Source organism: Anas acuta, chromosome 24 (assembly GCF_963932015.1).
Source record: "Anas acuta chromosome 24, bAnaAcu1.1, whole genome shotgun sequence".
Classification (NCBI taxonomy): domain Eukaryota; kingdom Metazoa; phylum Chordata; class Aves; order Anseriformes; family Anatidae; genus Anas; species Anas acuta.
Window position 1 is genome coordinate 1602674 of NC_089002.1, and position 19972 is coordinate 1622645.

The 19972-nt window shown below is 63.0% G+C and overlaps 1 protein-coding gene across 2 annotated transcripts; it reads right to left on the minus strand.

The window, feature by feature from the left end:
* Positions 1 to 1311: 1311 nt before the first annotated feature.
* CSF1 (colony stimulating factor 1) lies at positions 1312 to 9630 on the minus strand. Of its 2 annotated transcripts, none has more exons than XM_068659871.1 (9): positions 9476 to 9630; positions 8089 to 8220; positions 6289 to 6351; positions 5768 to 5947; positions 5359 to 5536; positions 3610 to 3737; positions 3255 to 3310; positions 3055 to 3107; positions 1312 to 2761 (listed from the first exon to the last, which is right to left on the minus strand). In XM_068659871.1, the coding sequence occupies exons 1-8, from the start codon at positions 9494 to 9496 to the stop codon at positions 3056 to 3058; spliced, it is 810 nt and encodes a 269-aa protein (XP_068515972.1). In that variant the 5' UTR covers positions 9497 to 9630; the 3' UTR covers positions 1312 to 2761; position 3055. The 2 variants fall into 2 exon arrangements, with proteins under 2 accessions (XP_068515972.1, XP_068515971.1); XM_068659870.1 differs by having other exon boundaries at positions 3610 to 4418.
* Positions 9631 to 19972: the final 10342 nt, after the last annotated feature.

Below are 19972 nucleotides of genomic sequence, written 5' to 3' on the forward strand. Positions count from 1 at the left end.
CAGCTCCAGAGTTAACACTCTCTCCTCTGCTGCTGGCTTCCACCTGGAGCTGCCTGCAGGGCAGGGGCTGGCTGCCCCCAGCCCTCCCAGCCTGGGCACCCTGCCCACCCCCTCCCCGCCGCCCAGGCAGCCTCTGACCTTAAACACCCCCCCACTGAGACCATAATGACTGTGGCCTGGATCGGCGGGATATATATAGGTCCCACTTCCTTGGGAAGGGGATGTGGACCTGGGAAACCCCCGGCTGCTGCTGGGGAGAGGAAGGGCAGGGCTGAGTCAGCTCTCCTCGAGGAATCCTGTTTGTCAGCAAACAAGGCCCCAAAGCCCACAAAGGGCTCCCTGGTCCCATCCTGCCCCCCCCCACACCCCCCCGTGTCCCCAGTGAGCGATAGGGGCAAGCGATAGGGGCTCAGCCCCGCACTGCCTGAGCCACAGACCCCACTCAGGCCCATCATGGGGCTGCAGGCAGTGGCAAAGCCCCCTCCTCAACCCCCCGTGTGCCCCCGGGGAACCGCCTGTGTGCAGCAGCAGCAGGACAGGGGCTCGGGCAGCTGGAGGGGGGAGAAGGAAATAGCTTGCGGTGCGCTGCCTCGCCAAGCAAAGTGCTCGCAGGAAGCAGCCTCAAGTGTGTTTGCTTTTAGCAGCTGCTTCAGCTCCTTCCCATGCATTTTGGGGTTGGGGGGGGTGGTGGTCCAGCCCTGCACCCTCACTCGCAGCACAGGGCTGCGGGTGGAATGCCCCAGGCAGCAGGAAGGCCGGATCCATCTTGCCGCCCTCCTGCCGTGGCCATGAACTCCAGCACGCATCAACAGGAAAAGGGCAGGGGCAGCGCATACCCTGACCCCAGCACCGGCCCCATGCCTTGGTCACAGCCAGACCTTGCCCTGCAGCCCCCAGCCCCCCCGAGGGGGCTCCCTGCAGATCTGAGCCTCGCTCCTTAGACCAGTCCCAGGTCAGTGCTGGGGCAGCTGGAGCACCCCAGGGCCGGGACACCACCTCCCCCGGCTTTCCTGCAGGGGAAAGGAGCGGGACAGCCCCCAGCTTGCTGCCAAGGGGCAGGGGGCCAGGCAGAGCAGCTGAAATGCCCCCCCCAGCACAGGCAGAAGTCACAGATACACAGCTGCAATGAGCATGGAGCCATCCCTGTCCCCATCCCCGCATCCCTTCTGCTCTGGGAGCCAGGGTCCCCCTTCCACACCCCACAGAACGTGCCCTGCATCAGCACAGACATCCAGGCTGGGACACCCCCACCCCAAGATGCATCCCCCTACTCCCCACCTCCCCCCCCAGTCAGTTCCCACCATTGCAAAGTGCTACACATCTGTGTTTATTAATAATATTAAATATACAAGCCATTTTCTATTCTTTTCTTTAAATAGACTTCTTTAAATGACTTTGTATAAAATATTTCACTGTATAAAAAAAAAAAAAATGAAAAAAGAGAGGCAAAATGAGCCCATCCCGGTCCGACCACAGGCTGTCTCCCCCCCCGCCTCCCCCTCCGTGCAAAGTGTTGCCAAGTTGGAGGCTTACACCAGCGGGCACCCAGCCTGGGCACCCTGCTGCAGGGCTTCTCTCCTGACTTATACTGGTCTCTCACCCCAGGAAACATCTCCTTTTGGCCGTCATAAATACACATAGAAAAATTAATAGTAATGCTTTAAAAAGTGTGGTTTGTTCCAATTTTCTTCCACTGTATAAAAATAATGCTTCAAATCCAAAGAGCAGCACGGCCACGCTCAGTGCGGGGCCTGGGGAACGCTGCAGGGGGGCAGGATGAAGCCCAGGGGCCAGGGCAGCTTGTGCAGGTGACCCCAAGGTGCTGCCAGTGCACCCCAAGGCAGTGCCAGGGGGGCCGCTCCAGCTCCCACCCACACAAAAGCAGCCCGTGCAGCACTGCCTTCTCCTGCTCCAAAGCACAGTTGCAAAAATCCAGTCTGGAGCGAGGCCAGCTCGCGGCAATAACCTTCTGGGGAGGCAGGAGTCCTATTCCCCCTGCCCCCCCCCCCAAAAAAAAAAAAAATTCTGTCGGATAAAGGCATTTATCCGCCACATTAAAATAAAACCCTAATGCACAAAGCGGTGCCAGGCAGCTCCCAAGGCCAGCTCAGGTGCGTAGGACGTGCCACAGCGGCAGCAGGACGGGGATGGCACCAAGCGTCGCCCCCCTGCCTGGGGGCATTAAATATTCACAGTGTGAGGGTTTTCCCCTTGCAGTTCAGGGCATGCAGTCTGTGCAGGCACGGGGAGGCAGAGGGGTGGGGGGGTCCCGGCCATGGCTCCTCGGCAGCTGGGGTGCAGGAGGGGTGCGCGGGGTGCCGTCCAGCTCCTGCTGCGCCGGGGTGGGAGAGGAGCAATGGGCAGCGGCGAATCCTGGCTGGATCCGGGGAGCTGCTCCTCTCCGAGCTTCAGGCAGTGCAGCCCAAATCCGACACCGTCCCCGTCCCGCAGCCAGCGCCACGCTCCGTGCACTGCAGCCCTGCCTCTGCCACCGGCCCCGCAGAGCCCCTTGGTGATGCTCCAGCGCCTTCCAGCCATGTGCTCCCAGGTGCCGGGGTTCCGCACGGGGTGCGTCCCCCCCACCCTTCCGTCTTTGCCCGTGGTTTTGCAGTCTTCTGCCATGGGGCTAGGGAGGGGGGGGTGTGAGCATCATCGCCGCCGGGGGGAGGCTGCAGCAGGGCCAGCGCGCACCGGCCCTTCTTCGCACAGCGAGGAGCATCCCCGTCCGTCCCCCGAGCAGCTTCACATCCCACCTGGGGCCCTGGGGAGAGCAGAAGTGTCAGTGGGACATGATGCTATGGAGGGGAGTAATATACTTTTTAAAATGGAAAAAAAAATAACAAATGCATTTTTTAATATATTATTTAAATGTATATAATCCTAATAATGAATTAATAGGCTGCAAAACTGCACACCGGCAGCACCAGGGCACAGCCCTGCTCATCCGTGTGTCCCCACCCTGCTCAGCACTGTCAGCAGCTGAATAAAAAACAAAGTCAGTGCCTGCAGGGACAGGGAGGGGTCCAGCCCCTGCCCCTGGGCCCCCCCACTCACCTCACAGCTCCTGCATCTCCACCTCCGGGCACCCCCTCGCTCCCTGTAGCGGCCTGCAAAGAAAAATCCAGGAGGGGATTAGGGCAGGATGGCCCCAGCCAGGGTCCCCAGGGCGGGGGCCACAGCCAGGGTGTGTGTGTGGGGGCTCCCTGGAGCCCTCTACCAAGAGCTGTGATGGCACTGGGCGTCCCTGCACCCACCTCTGCTCTGGCTCCTCAGGGTCGCAGCCCCCCTCTTCCAGTGGCCTCTCCAGGACCTGCACGGAGGGAGAGGGAACGGGGGGGGTGAGCCCTGGGAATGGGGCTCCCCATGGGGGAGGCTCCCACCCCCTACACTCAGTAGAACAAAACCAGGAGACGGGGATAGAAATCCCCCCAGTAACACCCCTCCACCCTGCTCCGCATCTCCCTGCCCCGTAATGGGGGGCACTGACAGGAAGGGGGTTCACACCGTCCCCATGTCAACCCATGCAGCACCCCACTGGAAATCCAAGAGATGGGTGGGGAAACAGAGGCAGGGATGGATGAGGATGCTCACAGCCAGGGATGGGCTCACCTTGGATTTATACTTGTAGAAGAGCAGCCCACCCATGGCCAGCAAGACAGCCACAACGCTGGCCACCATGACGTATATCAGGAGCTCCCGGTGGCTCTCCCTGGCTTTCGGCTCCTTCCTATGTTGCTCTGCGCTCAGAACAAAGCTCGAGTCAAAGCTGGGTCCGGCCCCGCCGTCCTCGGGATCCCGCAGCCGACTCAGCCCCCAGCCCCGCGCCCTCGCGCTGTCCCCAAGGCTGCCCGGTGCCCGGCCCCGCGCCGACGGGGCCATCCTGGAGAAGCGGAGCTGCGTGACCGGCTCAGGGGTGTCCGTGGGACGGATCCTGGCCCCGCGGTGGCCCACAGAGACAGTGCTGGGGGACGCTGCTGGCATCTTGGTGCTCATCCTCCGGGGCGAGGAGGGCTGATCCGGGAGGACAGAGGCTCCGGTGCCCTCCTCTGCCATCCCTCGGGAGGGGATGGAGATGTCCTCAGCTGCCGGGTCGGCGGTGGTGGCCGGATCCAGGAGGGCTTCGGCGGTGCCGCCGGCTCCAGCCGTCTGCTGCATCCTGGGGGACACTGCTGATTCCATGTCACTGAGCCCGATTCCTGGGACCTCGTCGGTCCCTGAGCTGCCCTCCAAGCTACTGGGGGACTGAGACAGGGCGCTGCTGCCTAACTCAGCGAGGGTGCCATGGAGGAAGCTGAAAGGAACCCGGGCACTAGCGGGTGCCATTTCTCTGCTGGCATGGGTGGCAGAAGATAGGGAGGGCTGGGTGGCAGAAGGGAGGGCAGGGGACAGGCAATTGCAGTCAGGATCTGTCCCCACACCTGAAAGAAGCAGAGAGAAGAGACGGCCGTGGGGTCACTAGCCTCCAAGAAGGGCAGGCAGCAGATCTGAGGCAGGGGAAGCTCCCCCAGCCCCCCGTGTTCCCATGCGAACCAAACAGCCCCAGGAAGGAGAGCGAAGGGGAGGCAGGAAGCAGGCAGAGCCAGACACGGCAGCAAGACAGAGGTGGCAGGAACCAGGCAGGATGAAGCAAGCCCCATCACCGGGTCCCCTGAGCTGACAGCAGCGGGTTATCCACAGCACAGCATCGCTGACAGGAGCTGGCCAGGTTCAACGTCCCCACGGTCCCCACGGTGCGGTGGCAAGGCACAGCCCAGCACAGACGACAGTGAGACATCTCCTCCACAGGCATGCAGACAACAGCGTGGGTGCTCGCACAAGCACAGACGGCAGCAGGGGCTCTTCCACCCCAGCGGGCAGCACTTGGCATGGTGGCTGAGCCTCACCCAGCCCAGAGGCATTTACTCCACAGGACCATTCCCAGGGGAAACTGAGGCACGGGGCAGCAACGGGGCTCAGCTGAGGTCATGCAGCATGCTGGCTCTTTCGCCAACCCAGACGCTCAGTCCTTGGAGATGAAGCCAAGCCTGATACCTCAAGCCGAGCCGATGGAGCTGCCTCCTGACACTCCTCAGTGCCTCTCTCTGGCCTCGTTTCCAGCTGCATTTCCCATCCCAGCAGGATGCGCCCCCCCCTCTGAAGCTTTTCCCGCCCCCAGAGGGTGGTTGGCCCTTCCCCAAACGCAGACACAGAGCTCACCAACACCACGGGGACGGGCACCAGCCGAGCAACACAGACAGACCCACAGACACGAGCTGCACCCACGTGTGCGCAGAAGGTGCACGCGCGGCTCTCAAGCTGTCCCATGCAGGCGAGCCCGCGCTGGGTTTGGCAGGCAGGGGCAGAGCCCCGGTGCCTTACCTGGCGAGGAGCTGGGCTGCCGGGGCCCCACGCACATGCTGCGGTACACCTGGCTGCAGTCCTTCTCGAAGGTCTCCTTGCTCTGCAGCAGCAGGTTGATGTCCTGGAAGAACTGCTTCACCAGCGCCAGCATCTCGTAGGGGGACGTGGTGAACTCCTCGAAGCACATCTCTGAGAGCTGGAGGAAGAGCTGGGCTCAGCACCGGCTCCCAGCACGTGCCCCGATCCTGCCCGGTGTCCCCGTTGTGGGTACGGTGCTGCACCCGTGGCTGGGTCTGACCCGCTTAGGGGCTCCCCACAGCCACCCAGCTCCACTCCACTTCCAGGGTGCGCCCACCCCACAGGCAAGCGCTCAGCCCCATACCCCTGTGGGTCTGGCAGCCACCAGGAAGGGCAGAGGACCCCATACCATGCGCTCCTTGTCATCCTCCTCCCTGATGCAGGGGTCCACGTTCTCATCAATGCTGTCATACATCCTGCGCACCATCTGCATCTTCTTGGCATTGGAAGAGTTCTCCTTGAACACCGTTCTGTTTAGGATCTTGCCCAGCAGAGGAAAGGCAGCTTTCACGTAGCAGACGGAGTCACTCTGGGAGGGCACAGACCCCCAGGAGGAGAGACTGGTTACTGCATGGGTACAGGGAGCACCATTGTCCCACCCCCCCTAGGGAAACTGAGGCACAGAGACACAAAATGCCTTCCTGTGCTCCCACAGTCTGCCTGAGCTGAGACTTCACAGCCTGACCAGAAGGGCTATGAAGCTCCCCACGAGGAGCCTGTCCTGCCTCCTGCAAAGGGGGACGATTGAGGGGACGTGGGGTCTGTGGGCAAAAGGGGTGCACCCCAATATGGACACCCCAAAGCACCCAGGGAGCCAACCCCAGTCCCCGTCCCCTTCCATCTCCCAGTACCTGGCGAGGAGCCACTCACCAGCTGCATCTTATTGATGAACTTGAAGGAGACCCTGCCCGGATGCTGCATCTGGGTGTCCGCCTGCAAGGACAGAGGGGGGTGTCAGCCCACAGCCACACAGTGCAGTGGGAGGGGGCACGACCCAGCCCTACCGCCTGAGTGTGCACAAGCCCCCCGGACCCACGGTGCTGGGGGCTCTGCTCCCCCACACACCGATCCCACGCCCTTCTTCTCCTCCAGACACTCCCCTAAGGTCAAGGCCAGATCTCTCCTCCCGCCAGGATGGCCCCGTACCAGGGACGTCCTGCCTCCCCCACCGTTCCCTCTCCATCCATCATTCTCCTCCTCCCCACCCCCCTCCCAGCCCAGCTCGTGCTGCAGCCAAGCTGCAAAAGAGCATCTGCCACCTCCTGCACCGGGGCACTTCACAGCACGCCAGGATGCGACCGTGACACCGAGATCACAGATCCCCAGCTCTGCACAACACCGGGATCCTGCAGGCAGCGCTGCCGCCCAGACCTGAGCAGAGCCCCGTGCCACGAACATTTCCCAATGCAAAAGGAGGAAAACCCCCAAACCGCCCCAAAGGCAAGCCCTCCTCCAGGGCGTGCAGCCCGCCTCCGGGCCCGCATCCCAGGCTGGGAGGGTGCGGGCTGCCAGAAGAGCTGTGCCGTACTGGAAACAATTGCTCCATTATCCCACGGGGCTGCAGCGAGGGCCGGCTCTGCAAACGCCTTTGCACAGCCAGAGGAGGAGAGGATTGCGATTCCAGCAGGGAAACCATGGCTTTCATTCAAACCTGCACCAGCCCCTTTCTCCCCCCGCCACGCGCCCGTTTTTGATCCCGGTGGGCTGCAAAGCAAAGGCTTCCTGGGGGCACAGGGCTGCAGGAACAGCCTGGGCAGAGGAAGCCAAGCTTGCAAATACAACATCTGCCAGCTGCTGGCACCGCAGCTTGGTGCTTAAAGAGGAAGAGGTAAAGTGAGCCCGGACATAGCGGTTACATGCTAAGAAGTGGCGGCTGAGCTCAGTGCAGGACTCAGTGGCACCGCCGCTGCCTCTTGCTCCCTGTTAGCTGCGAGGCCAGCAGCGCCACAACGGCAGAATTTAATCTGCGACAAACGCATCCGTACAAATCCCTGCGTGCCCCTGATTCCCGTGCCTCCCCTGAGCATCCGCGGGCAACCACGTAATTCCCACTCAAAGAGGTGAGCCAAGGGCCAGCACAGGATGCGGCCCCGGCAGCAGGGATGGGGCCAGGATTCATCTCCCCCGGGGGAGAGTGCGAGCACCCGGCACTGCCCATGCGCCACGCAGGGCAAAGGCACCCATCGCACCAGCCCGGCTGGCTCCATCGCCTGGCCAGCGGCCCCCCTCACTGCCTGCCACCCACCCACAGCCCCGTTGCCAGCCCAGCTTCCAGGCAAGCAGCTGGACTCAGGAATGCAGCCAGATTCCTTGGCTTAACCCCTGCGCAGCCGCTGCAGCCCGGAAAACACCACAGCCCCAGTCCCCTCTGCCACTTCCCCACTGTCCCCTGCCTCGTGCTCTCTGTGGCAGATGCTGGTGCCCGTTGCCCCCTTCCAGCTCACGTTCCCAGCTGTTTCTCCCACTGGCACTTTTCTGCAGCCACGCTCACTCCAGGCATGACGGTGCATCCCTCCCAGCTCCCACTCATGTCGGCTGCCCACTGATGCTTGGCTCCTGGGTGCTGTCACTCTGCTCGTGGAGCTGCCAAAGAGCTCGCGGGGGCTGATTGGCACCCACCCGGCCCCAAGCAAGCCTCTGTCCTGCAGCAGGGCCCAGGAGGGCACTCACCAGCTCCTCCAGCTCAGCCAGGTGCTTCTCTGTGATGATCTGCTGGCAGTAGCTGTTCTGCTCCGTCTCATGGATGCTGCAGATGAGGAGGAGGAGGAGGGACGACAGCAGGGTGCAGCGGAGCAGGCACACCTGAGCACAGCAGAGCAACGGCTCAGAGCGGTGCTGGACCAATGAGCCCCCCGCCCTTCCCTGCCTCCTCCCCCAGAGGAGCCAATTTTGCAGTGTGTGACACACACAGACACACACACAGACACACACAGACACACACACAGACACACACACCCCCCGTCCTCCCACCCGTGCCCATGCCATCCTGTTATTTTCAGGCACCAGGTCAGAGGGGAATTTCCCAGTTGCCGGCAGGCACAGGGGCTGAATGGCCGAGGCACAAGCTCGCCCCCCCCCCCATCCAGCCCCATCCCCTCTCCCCACCGTGGCTCTCATGCCTCTGCCCCAGCTGCGGGCAGGGGTACTGAGCCACCCACCCCCAAAAATCCTCTCCCACCCTCCGGACTCCCCAGCCTCCACCGTCTGCACCCGCAGGGCTCTTTCCACGCGTCGGCTCTGGCATCACCCCAACCTCCCCCCCCCAGCTCCCTGCAAGCCGCGGGGAGGCCCGAGCACCCCGCTGGGCAGCGGGGCTCCCCCGGGGCTGAGTCCCCCGCGACAGGGGCTGGGCAGAGCCCCCCCGTGGGGGACACGCGTGTCCCTCATCCCAGCACCGAGAGGGTGCCCGGGTGGCGGCCGGGGGGAATTTCCCTGGGAGCCAGCCCAGAAATCCTCCCGGCTTGTGAAACTGCGGATGCTGCCCGGGGCACCGGCGGGCCACGGCCACGGCTGGCTGGAGCCTCACCCCGCCGGGACGGGGCTGGGGACCGCGACCGGGACCGGGACCGGCGCTGGGACGGAGCCACCCCGAGCCGGGACCGGGACGGAGCCAGGGACCGAGCCGGGGTCCGAGCCTCCCGGGGACGGGGATGGAGCCACACCCCGCCGGGAACGGGCTGGAAGCGAGAACCGGGACGGGGCTGGAAGCGAAAGCAATCGGACACGGGGGGCCGGGACGGGGCCGGAGCCTCCCGGCGCCGGGGACGTGGCCGGATCCGAGGGTCTCCAAGGGGGGGCCCTCGCCACGTCCCCTCTGCGAGCCCCGGGCGGGGACGCGGGGGCCGGAATACGGCGGGGCGGGCGGGGGGCACCCGGGAGAACCCCGTGCCGGGGGGGGGGGGGCGCACAGGTGGCAACGGGACCGGAGCTGGGAGTGGGGGGGGGAGCGAAAAGAAGGGAGGGGGGGGCGGCAAATAGCGGAGGGGGTCTCCCGGAGCCCGGCGAGGAGCTTAAGGGGTGGGAGGGAGCTTAAGGGGGGGGGGGGGCGCGAGGGTACCTTGGCTCCGAGGCGGGGCATGGGGGCTGCCGTGGGGCCGGGGTGCCGCGGGCCGGGCGGTGCGGGCGAGGCGGCGAACGGGGCCGGGCTGAGCCGCCGCCGCCGCCGCGCTGCCCTTTATAGGGCCGCGGCAGCATGTGGTTTATGAGAAAGGGCTTGGCGGGCGGCCAGCCCCCGGCGCGGCGCGGCCCCGCTCGGCTCCGCTCGGCCCCGCTCGGCTCGGGCCGGGGGGCGCGGGGCGGCCCCGACATCCCCCCCCCCACCCCTTGGTATCCCCCTGCCCAGCTCCCCCTCCCCATCACCCCCCCCCCCATCTGCCCCGTGCGGCTCGCGCACGCAGGCACATGCACGCGCACACACAGGCACATGCACGCGCACACACTCGCGCGCGTCCAGGCCTTGGAATGGGGAGGGAGATGGGGGGGGGGGGGCGTTGGACACCCGCTCGTACGCGCGGGCACGCCCCGGGTACGCGCACACTTGGACACACGCAGGCAGCTGCGTGCACAGCCCTGGAGCTTGCACGCGCGTGTGCACGCAACGCACACCCCTCGGAACATGCACACGTGCACACACGTCCAGGCACGGCCCTGGCATGTGCACAAGTGTCTGTGCACGCACAGCACTGGGAATGTGCCGATGTGCGTGCACACACATCCAGGCACGGATCTGAGCCGTGTACACACCTGTATGCACATGCACACCCCTTGGAACACACCCGTGTGCATGCAGACACAGCCCTGGGATGTGCACACATGGATGTGCATGCACACCCCTGGGATGTGTGGGTATGCACACACACATGCACACCCCTGGATACGTACACACGTGCACACACAAGCACGCACACACAGCCCTGTGCACACACACACACACACATACAACACACACACAGCACCTCACATGCACGCACAGCCCCCACACCTGCACACGGACACAGTCCTGCATGGACACCCATGCAGGCACAGGCGTACACGTGTGCATGCCTGAACAAACACTCTTGTCGTGTACAATTGCGTGAACTCCTACATGCACATGCACACACAACTGTGTAGCCATGCAGCTGTGTGCACACCTGTACATACCCGTTGCACACACAGGGTGTATAAACACAGTCCCTACCTGGGATACAGAAACGTGCTCGTACACAAACACACACGCCAGCACAGCACATGAGACTTTGCGCCTTGCTTTTTATCCATGCCAGAAGTTTTCCTGCAGGATTTCCTGCAGGAAAAAAGCCCTTGTGAGAAACTTCTGCCATGCAGAGGGTTGCAGAGAGTTTGGGACAGGGTGCCCCCCGCTGCACCTGGCAGGGTGCAGGTTGCAGGGCTCCTGGGTGCCCTGGATGCTGCTCAGGGCAGCGAGTGCCAGCAGGTGTGAGCAGGGCAGGAACAGAGGCATCCCGGGACAGGAGGACGATGAGAAACCCCAGGGCATTCGGCTGATTCCGGCTCCCCCCAGCTGCTTTTCCTATTGCTGGTGCCAGGCAGCTAGTGGGCTTGGAGGTGTGGGAATGGGTCTGCGTGCATCGTCACGCAGCGACAGATCCATGTATGCATGAACGGGTGCATTCGCATGGGCATGCGAGGACAGATCTGTGTGCACAGATGTGCATGGATGGCTCCACGTGTGCGTGAACAGCTCCACTTGTGAGGGTGTGCATGAAGGGATCCGCGAGTGCACGGACCTGTCCATGCACTCCTGTGCACAGAGATCCATCTGGGGATGGATCTGGGGACACGCCACCGCCAGGGACACAAAAGCCACAGTGTTAGGCACTCAGCATGCAGAAAGCCCCACTCTCTGCTTTTGGGGTTTTCCTGCTCTTTGCCTGTTTGTTTTGCAAGCAACTGGAAACAATTAGTTGTCAAGAGGCAAAATGTTTGCTTGCAAAGTGTTCGTCACACCAACAAGGAAGCAGAAAGCAAAATACTCTGCAAACGCAACTAGATGTAAGCAGTAGCCCTGGGCTGCAGCGGTGACAACGGTGCAGTGACAAGGGGCCACGTGTCGGTGACAGCCACCACATCCGAGCTTCGAGGAAGCAGCAATATCAGCTCCTCGAGGCCGGAAACGCTAGCGGGGTTTCAGAAGCTGCTGAGGGTTTTTCTTGGAGCTGAGATAACCCCAGAGAGCGGGGGGACAGGGCTGGGGAACTGGCGAGGAGCGATGGGGATTTGGGGTCAGGGCAGACCTGGGAGCCATCCCGAGATGGGGACAGCAGTGACAGCCCCCAGAGGGCATCACATCTGCACTGGCTCATGGGTGCCACAAACGCAAGCTCTCTTCTCACCCATGGGTGCCCTTTAGGATCCGTGCTCAGATAAACATCGATGCTGAGGATGGTGGGGAAGGGAGAGGAAGGATGCTGGGGTTAAAAGCGAGCTGCACTCCCGAGCACCCTCCTTCTCCCCCCGCTGCTGAGATTGTTCTCATTTTCCACCATGAGCTGTCAGAGGCTTAGCGGTGCCTGGCAGTGGGAGGAAGCCGAGGTGGGCACCCAAGGGACGTGGCCGGGTGACGCCGGCCTGGGGGTGACTCACGGGGACCCCGTGCACATGCTTGGGGCCCTTGTGTGCCCAATGAGGGCTGCGCTGCTCCTTCTCTCTTGCACACTCTCCCCCCTCCTCCTCTTTAAGTGACCAGATAATTGTCACAGCCCAGGGTCATGGGACAGTGTCGTTGTATCGCTGGTGAACGCGGGGTTTGGATGGACGGCGCCACGCTCGGGTTAATAATCCACCCCCTGCGCGCGGGAAGCAGAGGAAGCAGACGCCTCTTTTATTTTGGCAGGGAAGTGCTGTCATGCCTCCTCCCCTCCCAAACCTGCCGAAATCCCTGAGTCATGGGGCAGAAATAGAAACGGCAGCAGGAGCTTAGGGGTGACCAGCAGCAGCATCTCCTTACTGATGCCAAATCTGTGGAAGGGGGGAACAGGGCAAGGGCCCCTTCCTAGTTGCAAACTGGGACCAGTGGCCCCATCACCACCCTGGTATTGCCTGGTGGCTGCTGTCACCATCTCCCCCACAGCCGTCCCCAAGCCAGGGGCTGTTACCTGGGGGAGAAAGGCAGGATGAAGCCGTGGGGCTGAGGGCATCGTCCTGGGCTCTGCTCAGCTCTGGGCTGCCGATGGTGGCTGTGGTCCCTGCGGCTCTGGCGGGGGCTGGTGGTCCATATCTGCCAGCCCCCAGCCCCAGCCAGCCCCAAGGCAAGGGGCAGGATGCAGGATGCTCCCAGCTCCAAAGGGCCAGGCACCAGCAAGATCCCATCTGCAGCCACGTCTCCTCCTCTGCACCCAAGGCTGGAGCACCCAGGAAACCTCAGCACAACCCGAGCCACGGGGGGAGCTGGGGGGGTGCGGTGTGGTCAGACATCCCCCCTCTTCCCAGCCCCGATGGGAGCAGAAGCACAGCACAGCCCAGTGCCTCCCTCTGGCAGGCTTTTTGGAGATGGCAAACACCAAGAGGTTCTTGGGGTGAACCCTGCAGCACATCCAAAGCCATCCCAGCTCCCTGCATGGGACATGCACTCAGGCTCAGCCCACGTCTCCATCGGCTTATCTGGAAATCTGCTGAAGTCACATCTGCCCACTCACCACACTACAGAGAAAGTTATTTCCAGCAAGGAAGTGCTGCGAGCTCCTCATCTGTTCCTTTCCTGCTGATTCACCCACGGGCTCAGGCTCTCTTTCAGGCTCTGCTTTGCCCCTGTGCCAGTGCTGCTGTGGGACCGGGGTGGGCAGGGAGGTGCGTGCCAGGCTGGAAATCCCCGTGGGAATGCCCCGCACCAGTCCTTGAGGAGCCGGAGGAATGTGGCCAGCAGTGCTGGAGACTGAGGGTGTCACGAGAAGATGACGGGACAAGGCTGAAGCCATCACCCCACAGCAATCAGTGCCACAAAATCCCTTCTTCTTCCCTCCTGCACCCTCTGCCCCCTGCGCCTCAGAAGGACCCACCATGCACCTTTGTGCACCCCCTGTGCACGGGGCCCTACGCCCCCTTCCTGGGTGGGTGCTGGGGTCCCCATGGGAGGGCAGTGCTGCAGGACAGTAGTGCAGGGATTTGGGGATTTGGTGGCTGCTGGCAGGACAGGCTGGGAACCGCAGGGTCAGGCTGCATCTGCAAAGAAAGTCCTGTTTATAGTTATCGTAACCCAAGGTCCGGCCGCTTGCAACCACCGTGACTCTCAGGGGATTTCCTCCCCGCCTCCCCCCAGCATGTTGGGGGGTCCCTGGGCAGGAGCCAGCAGGATAAATCCCATCCCTTTCATTCAGGAACATTTCCCCACACCAGCGGTGTGTGCCATGTGGCTAGGGGGGACAGAGGACAAGTGATGGCCCCAAACGCGTCCCCAGCGCATCCCCAGCACGCCGTGGCTGAGTCACGCCAGGCTCCAGCCCTGCTCCTCCCTCCACCGGCACTCTCAAGGCCGAGGAATGCAGCCAAGCCCACTGCAAAAGCCTTCCCGACCGTGGCCCCAGCACCCATCAAGATTTGGGGGGAAGGGGGAGGGGGCAGGAGCTGCCACCAGCACCCCACGGCTGCAGCGGTTACAGCGTGGCAGCAGGAGGCTCTGCACCCCATGCAGGTCCATGCAGCAACACGGGGGCTGCACCCATGAGTGCCCAGGGCTGCAGCCAGAGCTGAGGTGCTGGGGTGCTGGGGGGGTGGGCAGCCCCCAGCTCCCTCCACCTCCTGCGCATCCCTGCGCTCTGCTGGCTTGGCACCAGCCGCTGCCTGCGGTGCGGCGTGGGCGCAGCCCCAGCACCCTCCGGTCAGCCCGGCTGGAGCCAGGCGGGTGCCACCCCACGGGGGGGTCCAGGGGCTGTGCTGGGAGCAGCTGGGCACAGATGGGGAGGGACGGGACACAGTGCAGCTCCGTGCCAGGAGCGGGGGATGGATGGGCAAAGGGCTTGGGAGCACTCCAGGGAAGCCCAGCATTGGCGCCATGGGGGGGGAGAACCGTCGGCACCCAGACCGGGGGGGGGTCAGGGGCTCCCAGATGCCGCAAGGGCCAGGCAGGAGCTTTGCCACAGCTCTGGCTGCTGCATTCAGGCTGCTCTGCTGCACAACACAATCGCAGTGCTTTGTGTGCACCCAGATGGCCGAATCCCCACCACCACCCTTGAGCAGGGTGCCTGCACCCCACAGGGGACAGTCCCCAGGCTGTCAGGGTGGCACCCCCGTGCCGGCCCCACACACGGGGCAGGAGGGGTGCTCTGCTCCACCAGCCCCACTCTCTGCCATGGAGATGCTGCCTGGGCAGCGCGGGGAGGGTCTGGATTGGGCCCGGCCGCCCCGGGCGCGAACAGAGGAGCTGCTTGTCCTCCCCAGCAGGGCTGGTTGTTTATCTGCAGCCAGAGCTGTTTACATCAGCCACTGGCCCCGATCACACGCAGGCCCCGTCCCCGCCTGCGCCCCCGCCATGGCCCTGGCTCCCCAGGTGCCGCCGGGGCTGTGCTGGGGACGAGGGAGGAGAGGGACGGGACAGGCTGTGTGCGAGAGCCATGCAAGGGCTGAGTCACGGCCCCAGCCTGCTCCACACCCACCTCCCTCCTGCTCTGGGGCCAGGAGCTCTGCCCTGTGCAGGATCCATCCCCGGGAGATGCTGAGCCCCTTCCCCTGCGCACATCCGTCTTTGGCATCTGGGGTGGCCCCCAAAGCAAGGGCATCTCCGGCATCTCCCTCCTCTGCCAGGCTAAGTCATGCCCCGGGGGACAATGACCTGTCCCCGGGGTGCTGTGGTCTGTGCTGGAGGTTGCAGAGTGCAGCGGGACTCAAACGCCATCATCTTCCTCATTGTGGACAGAGGCAGAAGGAGACAAACATCGATGGGGCCATCTGGATGGAAAGGCAAATGGACAGACAGACAGACAGCTCAGCTACCAAATTGACCCCCTTCATGGCACAGAAAGCCATAATTTTACAGCCCGGTGCTGTCCTCAATGTCTGGAGGCTGCCCCATGCCTAGGGGAATGCCAAGGGCCTCGCTCGCCAGGGAAAGAGCCCGCGCCTCCAGGAGGAAGTGGCTCCTGCCAGGAATGCGAGGCATTACTTAGCCTGCCGGCCGCGGATCAGCTGTTTGGCCACTGCGAGGCTGTTTTTCATTAGGAGCAGTGATTTCAACAGTTTCGCCGTAAAGCTGCCTCCTCCCTCCAGCACACGGCTCCAGGACAGCCCCCAGAGCCCCAGCCCTACCTGGGGACCAGGGTGCCAGTGCAGCCTGCCAGTGCTTTGGCCCTAACGAGCCTTGGCTGCAGGAGAGTGTGGGCTCGATGCCTGGATGCAGCCCTCCTCCACCACAGGGCCATGTTCTGAGCTGGTCTGGATGTGCACTTGCCGGCTGGGATGCTCAGAGGGACCACGTGGCATCGAGGGGGCCACCACTGCCACCCCGCTTTCATGTGCCCTGTGGCACACGAGTGCTGCGAGCCCAGCTGGGCCCTGGCACTGGCTGAGTCAAACGGGTCGCTTTGGGCTGAAAAGGGGAGATTTGGACCCACTACAACTGCGTGAAAGGGAGTTGGGGGTGTTGCATAAAGCTTTCCAGCCTTATTCTCCAGCCAAACTCTCTGCTTGGAAATGGTCTGGAATCCACTTGCTTTTATTAAAATCATCTTTCGGGCTCTGGGAAACCAAATGCCTCACAAGCAACACCAGTTCCAAGGCCCCGCTACTAGGCAGCCCATGCCCCGTGTCACGAGGGGGGACACGGCGGGACCGAGGAGCAGCCAGGCTCTCGCGGTGCAAGGCTGCCGCACAGCACACAGAGCTGCTCCCACGCTCCCTGGTGCTAAATTCAGCCTCCCCTTTCCTCACAGCTGGCCGAGGCTTCCCCAGCCTCCATCCTGGTGGCCTCAGCTTCCCTCCTGTGGGGACGTTTCCCACCCTGACACCTTCACTTTCCCTTTTTCTCCATCCTCTTCCATGACCCCCATCCACAGCCAAAAGCAGAGCTGAGCAGCCTATAGCGAGGGGGTGAGGGGACTCGGACTGCTTGCATGGTTGTGGTTGTAGATTCAAGTTTTTGATGCAGTTTTTGTTTTTCAAAACAGGGCCCTTTCAGCATGTGAATTGTTTCCCTCATCCTGCAGGAGCAGATGCTGCAGCGCAGCCTCGCTCACCCTCCTGCCTGGGCGATAGAGCCTCGTGTGCCCGGCCGCGGGGACATGCACCTACGCCAAGAGCATTGTATCATCCCCGGGACAGCACAAACAACCTTCATCCACCACCAGAAAAACAGTCTGATGCATCTTGGCATGTGCTGCTACGCCTCCACCCATCCTTCCGCCGGCCCCTTGCATCCCCCGTGAACCCCGCTGCAGGCGGCCGAGATGCATCGGCAGCAAGAAAACACCCGGGGGCTTCTTCCAAATGCCCCTCGCTCGTGCTGGCGCAAGGATGGCTGCGGAGAGCAGAAGCCTGCAAGGGGACATTTGGTCACCCCGAAGGGTTCACCCCAAGCTGCACCGTGCCTGGGTGCACGCTCTGCCCTGGAGAAAGGTGCTGTCGCAATGCAGCCAGCGGAAACAGTGCCCAGCGAGGCTGAAGGGCACGAAACCATGGTGGGGAACCTGCGAGGGCAGAGCCGGCCCTGGAGAGAGGGCAATGCTCAGGGGCACGGGGGGCTGCTGGGGCCCCTCGCCTGCTTGGCCTGACCCTGAGTTTGGGTCATCCTCTGCGCCTCTGCGAGGGTGGGATGCAGGACGGGGGCAGGAGGCAGGGCTGGGACAGGAGGCTGAGCACCTCCGAGCCAGGGAGAGTCAGCACCTCCCAGCGGGATTCCTCCCATCCCAAGCAGTGTCAGAGGACTGGCTCCAGGATCCCTGAGTATCAGGGGATGGCTCAAATCTGGGGGGTTGACAAGAGCCAAGCAAGTCCCAGCTCAACGTGGGACCCACTTGCCCATCCTTCCCCAGGGGCTCCGTGCTGCTCCCCCTGCCCGACGGTGCAATGGGGCCAGTCTGTCAATGCCCCCCCCCACCCCCCTCAGTGCTCCTAATTAAGCATAATGCAGCGGAATTTAATCCTGCGGCCACTGCTGTCGTATCTGGAGGCTCGTGTGGTCTGCTTGCAGCCCTGCTCCATTCCTGAGCAACCACAGGAGTTTTCCATCCTCTTTTGATTAGCGTGCGGTCGCCGCCCCACAGCTCCCCGCCAGTTTGCCCCGAGCAGGGCCAGCAGCCCCCCGCGCACCCAGGGAGGTGGGCCCTGGCCTCACCAAGCAGCCCCCTTCTGACAAAACTCACAGCCTCCCCCCAGCACGGTTGTCCCATCAGCTGGGGGGGACATTTCTTCTGCCCCAAATCAACTCGTTTCTCAGAAAACCATCCCAAGACGGAAGTCAGCTGCTAATCAAAAGGGAGCTGGCCCCTGACCTTCCACCGCGGGGCTGCCAGGCCAAGCTGGAGGCTTTGCCGGGCTCTTAAGCATAGCCAAAGAAACAGGGCTTTGCTCAGCCAAAGGCAGTGGCACCACCCCACAGGCCAATGATGGGGGACCTGGGTGCTCCCCCCACCCCCTTTGGGGATCACCCAGCTGTGGAGGGGACACGGCCCCCCCAGCCCACACTCCCTGATGAGATAAACCCTACCAGGAGCTGTGAGGTCCCGGCCACCAGCAGGTCTCTCCTGCTGTCCCTATATCCCCAAACCCTTCCCAGCTGCCCCCCAAACCCTCCTGGGCCTTGTCCCTGCTCGGAGGAGCTGCAGCAGCCGTGGTTCAGCCACATCTGTGTCTGATTTTCCAGGCGAAGCCACATTCGCCCGTGGGACGCAGAGGCTGCTCTGGGAAGCCCCGCGGGAGCAGAGGACGCAGCCAGATGCCAGGCTCAGGATGTGGTCACTTGGCCAGGAGGAAAGTGGGGCTGGAGGGGCACGGACTGAGCACCACTGGTTTGGGGCAGAGGCAGGAGAAAGCTCCCCCCCCAGCCTGCTTGGAGGGGCCCAGCCAAGAACAGGCTCAACATGGCCCTGGAGAGGGGATGACGCGGAGCTGGAAGCACGTCCTGCTGTGAGCCGAGGCGCTCCATGACCTCATCACCACATGCTCCTGATGAGGAAGGAAAAGCATCTTTTATAAAGAAATAACCTTTGCCCGGGCTTTTCCTCGGGGAGAGAGTGTGACCCAGGGCCAGCACCATTCACCCTTTCCACGACAGCGAGCGATGATGAGCCCTCCAGCCACGAGGTGCCCTGACTCTGCTCCCCCATCCGCAGGACATGGGGACAAATACAAGGACAGGGGGATAGATATGGGGACAAGGGGATGTAGCTCAAAGCCGTGCCGTAGCTGAGATCCACCTCCCCAGCCCACCTCTGCCATGTCCCTGGGGCACCCCAGGTTGCCACCGGGCTCCTGGGGGTGCCGCGTCCCCCCCATGTCCTCAGCACGCACAGAGCTGAGCTGAGCGGCTTCGCAATGCAGTGGCCAGCATTGGGAAACAGGGGCAGGGGAAGTCGAGCCTGGGCTAATAAACACATCGAAACCGTTTGTGGTTTCCGTGTGGATCATGTCCCTCCCCCCCTCCATCCACTGGAGACGCCCCCACGCTCCCTGAGCATCCCCCGCAGCCAGCCCCATGCCAGCACAGCCAACAGGCGAGCACAGGAAGGGAAATGCCAATTAATGAGAAGGAAAACAAATTCTTTCCAGGGAGCATGACACAGTGCTGGGCCGGGGCCCATCTCCATCCCCAGGGATGCCCAGCCAATGTGAAGCTGCTGGTTCCTCTTCCCCAGCATCAGGGCGGTTGCTTGAAAGCTCCAGGGCACTCTGCCTTCACCCCATCCCTTCCCCGTGTAGCTGGGGCTCAACGTCACCACAAAATGTTTGACCCCAAAAGCAGCACCTTTACTTCAGGGGGAAAAAACAATCAAACCAACCGAACCCCAGGGAAGCCATGGGGTTGCTCTGCCTCCCCCCACCCCAGATGGAAAAATGCAGTTTGAAACTGGGGCCACTCATGGGCTGACATCCCTTTTTGGGGGAAGGTTTGCAAGGAGCAGGGATGGGAAGCACGTGTGCCTGTGCCGCCCCCGGAGGTGCTTCACCCTGCTCCCCATCCCGTTCCCTAGGTGAAGGTTTTGTTTGGACCAAAACCCTCAGAGGCAGAGCGCTCGGGGCTGCTGACGGAGCCGCTGAGACACCGCAGGACCGGAAAGCAGAGGGGAGACCTCGAGGAAACGCCTGACTGCCATCCTCCCCCCCAAACACCCCACCAGCCGCGTGGTGACAACGGGTGACACCGGTGACTCAGAGGCAGCGGGGAGGGAGCACATTCCCCATTCCTGCCTTGGTGGCACTGTGCTGCCCCCGTCCCCAGCACACCGAGCCCAACACCTGGCCCAGGCGCTTCGGGGACAGACTGGTGCTGAGCATCCTGCCCACGGTGCCCACAGCCAGGGCAGGAGGCACCTGCAGCAGGACCGTCTCCACGCTGCAGGTTTCAGAAGAAACAGAGCCCCAAAAGGTGCAAACAAATCGCTAGCTCCTC